This window comes from Chrysochloris asiatica, unplaced genomic scaffold, assembly GCF_000296735.1.
Source record: "Chrysochloris asiatica unplaced genomic scaffold, ChrAsi1.0 scaffold00003, whole genome shotgun sequence".
NCBI classification, from domain to species: Eukaryota; Metazoa; Chordata; class Mammalia; order Afrosoricida; family Chrysochloridae; genus Chrysochloris; species Chrysochloris asiatica.
Window position 1 is genome coordinate 31,750,233 of NW_006408521.1, and position 6,758 is coordinate 31,756,990.

General features: G+C 42.6%; 1 protein-coding gene across 2 annotated transcripts in view; it reads left to right on the forward strand.

Annotated features, from left to right (window-relative positions):
* The window catches only part of GSTO1 (glutathione S-transferase omega 1), a 13,393-nt gene extending 10,295 nt beyond the window's left edge, over positions 1–3,098 (forward strand). For both annotated transcript variants that reach the window (XM_006831319.1, XM_006831320.1), the window contains 2 exons: positions 1,923–2,029; positions 2,945–3,098. In XM_006831319.1, coding sequence (XP_006831382.1) covers positions 1,923–2,029; positions 2,945–3,098 — 261 coding nt within the window. The remainder of the gene's footprint in view (positions 1–1,922; positions 2,030–2,944) is intronic.
* The last annotated feature ends 3,660 nt before the right edge of the window (positions 3,099–6,758 follow it).

Below are 6,758 nucleotides of genomic sequence, written 5' to 3' on the forward strand. Positions count from 1 at the left end.
GCATAAATTTGAATAATAGTGGTATTCTCCTTGGGGTGGGGGATTTATATTTCTTCTTTAATCAATTTTGGTAATTTAAGATTTTCTTGAAAATTTTCCATTTATTCCAAGCTTTCAAATTTCCATTTGCATTCCTGTCAGCAGCAGTTCCATATCCTTGCTAATTTTATCTTGTTCATTTTAGCTTTTCTGGTGTGTAGCTAGTAGTATTCGATTTGGGTTTTAATTTGCATGTCCTTGACTAATGCATTTGAGCACCTCTTCAGATTTATCAGCATTTGATTTCCTTGCTGTTCATGTTTATATTTTAAAATCGCTACATACCACTTGTATACCCGTTTTTATTTCCAATTTTGTGCCTTTTCTCTGGTTTTCTTGATTACTATTGCTAGGTGTGCCTTTTATCGCTTTTTATCAGTTTTCCTCAAATAATGTTTTCTTCATTCTCTGATGTTTGCTTACAACTTATTTTTATCTTTTTCTTAGAATTACTTTACATTTATTGTTGCTCTTTTACTAGCGCTTAAGTACTTAATGCATATATTTTCAGACTTGATTTCTTAATGCATTAATAATAGTATACATTTACTTTTATCACCATAGCTGTACCCCAAAAGCTTTAATATGCAGTATTTTCATTGCTCAGGTATAAAAATTTTTTGAAGTTTACATTGTGATTTCCTCATTGTTTGATGAATTTTCAAGGTGAATGCAGCCATAGCACCAGCCCCCATATTAAGAAGCAGAGCATTTATTTGGGCTACTTTTGTACTCTATACGAATGAAATCTTATCACATACACTCTTTTAGGTCAGACTCTTATACTTGACATTAAGTTTGTGACGTTCATCTGTGTTGTGTGTAGTTTGTTCAGTTTTTGTATTGTTGTTGTTAAGGGCTGTCATGTCAGTTCTGACTCACAGTGACCCTGTATAATTTCCAAGGAGCAGTTGGAAAGTTTGAACCGCTGACCTTGTGGTTAGCAGTCCAGTTTTTGTATAATAATCCAAAATAGGACTTTGCCACAATTTATCCATCCCATTGCTGATGAACTTTAATCAACATTTGGTCTATTACAAATGTGCTGCAAACAAAACATCCTTGCACATTATTTTTTGTTGAACATGTTTGTTTTTCCAAGGGGAAATATAATTAACAGGTCATTATGGATAGTTACTTAGGGACCCCTGGTAGTGTGGTGGATTCCGAGCTGGGCTGCTAACTGCAAAGTCAGTAGTTTGAATGTACCAGTCAAAAAGATGAAGCTTTTTGCTCCTGTCAGGATTTACAGCCTTGGAAACTGTTTACAGGGTTGTTATGAGTTGAACTGACTAGGCGGCACACAACTACCACCACACCAAGGGCTTTAGTACACTCTTAGCTTCAGTAGATTAGTAGACACTGTTTAAACATGATTGTGCCGATTTACATTCCTGTCAGCAGTGGTTCCATCCCTTGCTAATTTGACCTTGTTCATTTTAGCTGTTCAGGTAGGTGTGTACTGGTATTGCATTTTGTTTTTAATTTGCATTTCCCTGACTAATGCAGTCGAGCTCCTCTTCAAATGGTTACTGACCATTGGGTCAGCCTCTTTTGTGAAATCCACATCTTGCCTATTTTCTTAATGGGTCATTTGCCTTTTTTCTTATTGTTGCCTAGTTCTTTATATATTCTGGGTCTGTATTATATGTATTAGAGAGTGTACTCTCCGGCTTGTTTTAGTTTCTACTTTCCAGTTTATTTTGCTGTTTTATTTCCTCCAAACTAACAGAGTCTAAAGTGTTTAAACTGACCAAATAACAAAACAAAACAAAACACAAACTGGGATATGTTTGCAGTAAAGCTGCCACGCTCATCTGCTCTACTCAGTTTGTCTGCATCATTTTGAATGCATAACTATTCCTCTGTTGTCTAACGTACAGGTTCTGACCAGGAAGAAAACAGCCTTCTTTGGTGGCAACTCTCTTTCTATGATTGATTACCTAATCTGGCCATGGTTTGAACGCCTGGAAGCACTGGAGTTAACTGGGTAAGACATTTGAATATTTTGCATATAACTTACCATGATGACAGTTGGAATGTTTATATTGATCTTTTTTTTTCCCCTGAAAAAAAAAAAACTGACAATATTTAATACAACTGGAGAGTGAGGACAATCAGTCTTAGATTCGTCAGGGCATGTTACACACCCACACGCACCACAACCCTTGCTCTGGGATATGTTCTTTGACATGTTTTAAGTCATTTCTTCCCTTTTGGTTAAAAATCCATTAAGGGCATTGTGCAGGTTCCTATAGTTAATGCTTACACCCATTTACCTGTAAGATTTCCACATTACTGTTTCCAAACACCATGTTTTGAAGGAAATTTTTAGATACATGTGGCCCTTTTTGGCATTCTGTTGGCAGTCACCCTGGTGTCCTTCCACTTGGCACAAATTGGACATTTGCTGTTGTTGTTGTTATGTGCCGTGGAGTTGGTTCTGACTCGTAGCTACCCTGTACAGGGTTTCAAAGCTGTAAATCTTTACAGGAGCAGAAAGCCTCATCTTTCTCCCATGAGACAGCTGGTAGTTTCGAACTGCTGACCTTGCGGTTCGCAGCCCGATTCATAACCACAATGCTACCAAAGATCCTTAAATTGGACATAGAATAATAAAAGATATCCTTGTTTTTTCGTATTTTCTGTTTAAAAAGTTACTGATCTCTCAGTTTGGACAAGGGCTAGTCCCAGTTCTCATGCTAACTAATCAAGTCGCTTCCCTCTTATCTCAAATTCTTCTACAAAAGGAAGATCTAAAATCCCTTTAAATTGGATATTCTAAGACTCCACACATTTAATGAAGGATTTTCAAGGCTAGAGGAGAACAAAATGATACTGCAGTGCTGGTGATGACATAGGGGACTCGCAAGCCCCCAGTTTTCATGCTCCACTCCTCCCACAGGTGTGCAGACCACACTCCAAAACTTACGCTCTGGATGGCAGCCATGAGGAAGGATCCCAGCATATCTGCCCTTCACACAGATGTGAATGCCCTCCGAGGATTCTTCGATCTCTACTTGCAGGACAGCCCCGAGGCCTGTGACTACGGGCTCTGATGGGAGCAGGTGTCCGCAATGATGATCTGTCTCATCATTTCCTTCACTAGATCTGAATACTAACATGCTCCTATTTCACAATTGTTCTCATGTCTCATTGGAACGCTTTCTCTGATTTGACTTGGTCTAAGTGGGGTCCCCTCAAAGCCTCCTGCATTTATATTTCCTGCCTCTAGGTGGTAACTCTCAGGGTTCTGCTATTATAGTCTACAGGGTTTCCTTTAAGGAGATGCCCTTAAATTTTTTCTCTGAGTTTCTAAGTCGAGAATGTTTCAAAGTCTTCATTCTTTCCTTCCCTTCACTGACTTAGTTTCACTTCTTTCGATACCCATGGCCACCACTGAAAACCAGGTCTACATCTCCTCAAAGCTAGAAACTGGTGGCCTCTGTTTGGCCAACTTGTTTCCAATCTCTTAATTCCTTCAAACTCTTCCTCCCAAACCCCACACTGTGCACAAAATAGGCGTCCCATCCCAAACTAAAAATGGAACCAGTTGTCACTGAGCAGGTTCTAACGCATGGCGACCCCGTGTATGCAGAGTAGAGTTGCACTCTGTAAGGTTTTCAAGGCTGTGGTCGTTTGGAAGCAGGTCTAGCCCTTCCTTCCAAGGTGGCTCTGGGTGGGTTTGACCCACATGGGATTCTAGGTGTTCAATTAACTATAGATACTTGCTTTCAGTGCTGTTGAGTCTGTCCCAGGTTCCAACTCAGTGACCCTGTATAAGGGTCTGAGAGGTTGGTGGGTTTGAACCACTGACCTTGTGCTTAGCAATCAAGTGCTTGTCCTATAGAGCCACATCAGACTAAATCGTGCATAAGGCTGGGTGAATAAACAAGATTACAGCTTTGGAAACCCTAGGGGGCAGCTAGATGGCAATGAGTTTGGGTACAGTATCCCCACTCAGTGAATAAAGGCGTCTTCCATTCATTCCCACAATCCATTGGGCTCACTATTTCGTTATCAACACATCACCTCCGTGAGAACAAGGTAGGTAGGAGAGCACCAATTCATTCTACAAATAATGCAACCAAGGCCCCAAGGTTAAGTGAAGGCTGGAGATGCTTCAAGACCTGGAAACCATCATTTGTACCTCATAACGTTGTCATTACTGTTGGGATTACTGCGACTGGCTGTCAAGCCGCCCCTCTATGGCTTAATTTCTGAGTCCTTAAAGTTTGCCAGTGGCGCTGGGGGTTAATGCGTTGGACTGCAAAATCAGCGGTTTAATACAGGGTCGCTAGGCACTTAACAACAGTTTGCCAGTGAGGAAACCCGCTGCTTAGTTCTAGATTGCAATGTGTATTTAAATCACTTAAAGGCTCGCCGCTGGATTGCCGATTCAATAGTTATGAGGTGGGCTGAGAAGTCTGCATTTGAGGTTCACAAACTGCCTCCTGACGTCCACCCACCCTCGGCCGCCAACGTCCGGACTGCAGGCGGACCCTGCTCTGCCGCCGCCCGCCAGACCACCCTACAGGTCCGCATCGGTGCCCTGTAGCCTCGCGCTATTCGGATTTTCAGCCGGCTATGATCTTGGGCCCAGGAGTCCTTAAATAATTGTTAAGTGCCTTCGAGTTGGTCCCTATCCATAGTGACCCTGTATAGGGTTTCCGAGGAGCAGTTGGTGAGCTTGAACCGCCGACCTTGAGGTTCAAACCGCCTTTGCCGTCCAGCGCATTAACCCACAGCACTACACCAGGGCTGCAAAGTCGTTTGAACCTCAAGCTCGGCAGCTCAAGCCCACCAGCCTCTCCTCGGAAACCTTATGCAGGGTCGCTATGTGCCGGAAACGACTCTACGGCATTTAACAACAATGATCTTGGAACCTACGAAGTCACGACCAACGGACCTCCCACTTCCGCCCGCTACCGACTCCGGCGGGACTCATGGTTTGACACGAGATTATAGCGCGACCACTTATTGGCTCAGCTCGGCCTGAGCGCTTTAGGGATTGGCTGATTCTCGAAGCGAATTCTAAGGGGCGGTCCCTTTCGTCTGTTGCCCCTTTCCGCAAGCGGGCTCCGGAGACGCTTCTCCTTTCGCCTGCGCTTGGGCTTAGTCAGGTTTGCATAGTGTTTGGAGTGAAGAGGTGTTGGCGGTCAATTCGGAACCTTGGGTTTTTAACGAATTTTGGAACCCAGAATAATATCGAAAACTTTTTTTTTTTGGCCTAGCACATTAAAAGAAAGCCCAATTATTTACCTTCAGCGGCATTTCATAAAAGATCTTAACATAAAAAAAGGTTAGAAGTATATTGGAAAAAAAATATATTTAAAAAATGAGACAAAAAAATATTGGGGATAATCTCAAATGTTCACAGGAGCCAAGTCAAGGGGCTCCAAAATTTGAGCAATTAGAGGGGAAAAAACCCAGCAACATCATATTGGATCCTATCTGTGAATCCATACTGGTGTGGCGCTTTAGGATCAGCCCTGGACTGAGAACCACAAGGTCGGTGGTTCAAACCCACCAACTGCTCCTCGGAAATTCTATACAGGGTCGCTGTGAGTCAGAACCGACTCAACAGCACTTAACAATAGCATCCTGATAAATAACTGGATAAACAAATGAGAGAAAAGAGGTAAATTCCCCAGCCAGAAGAATTCCAACCTCAAAGAGGTTGAGCCTAAATCCCTACTCTTAAATGGGTTTGCACAGGGACTACTTGTGCAAACTTGAGTGGAGTGTGGAAAGGGAGAAAAGGGAAGAGTAACTGTATAGTGGAGACACCTGACAGATAATCAAGATCAAAGACATCAGTGGTACTGTGTTGATTGTATGTAACCTTGGTGGTGGTTGTTAAGTGCTGTGCAGCATAGCGAAAGCGACTGTGGGTTCGAACCACCAATCTTTCTGTTAGCAGTGCCACACCAGGAGTGCCTACCCTTGGTGGTGGTGGTTATGTGCCGTCGAGTCTGTTCGGACTCATAACGGCCTTGTACAGGGTTTCCCAGGCTGTAAATCGTTACCGGAGCAGAAAGCCTCATCTTTCTCGTGGAACAGCTGTTAGTTTCGAACTTCTGACCCTGAGGTTAGCAGCCCTATTCATAACCACTACGCTACCAGAATTCCTAAAATTGGCACTTAACAACAACACTGCACTGTTATGTCCAAGATTTAACAGGACACATTGATGCTACTTTTCCAGTCTAAATGGGTTTTGACTTTCCAGATGTTTGACTTTTGCTATTTCAGGATCTTGAAAATTTGCCACCGATTATTCAACTGTTATGTCAAATGTTTTATTTTTTTCCTTTGATTCCTCAAGTGTAAAGAAAAATGTTTTATGGTTAGATACCATTGAGTCGGTTCTGACTCACAACAACGCTGTATAGGGTTTCCTAGGAGTAGCTGGTGGGTTTGAACTGCCTTCTTTGTAGTTCTCAGTTTAGAGCTTATCTTACAGTACCACACCAGGACCATCAAAGAGAAATTGTTGATCGGTGCTGTCGAGCTGGTTCCAATTCATAGCAGCCTTATGCGCAACAGAATGAAACACTGCCCAGTCCTGCACCAACCTCAAAATTGTTGCTACACTTGAGCCCACTGCTGCTGCAACTATGTCAATTCATCTCGTTGGGAGTCTCCCTCTTTTATGCTCACCCTCCATTGCAAAGCATGATGTCCCTCCTGATAATATGTCTGAAGTATGAGAGACA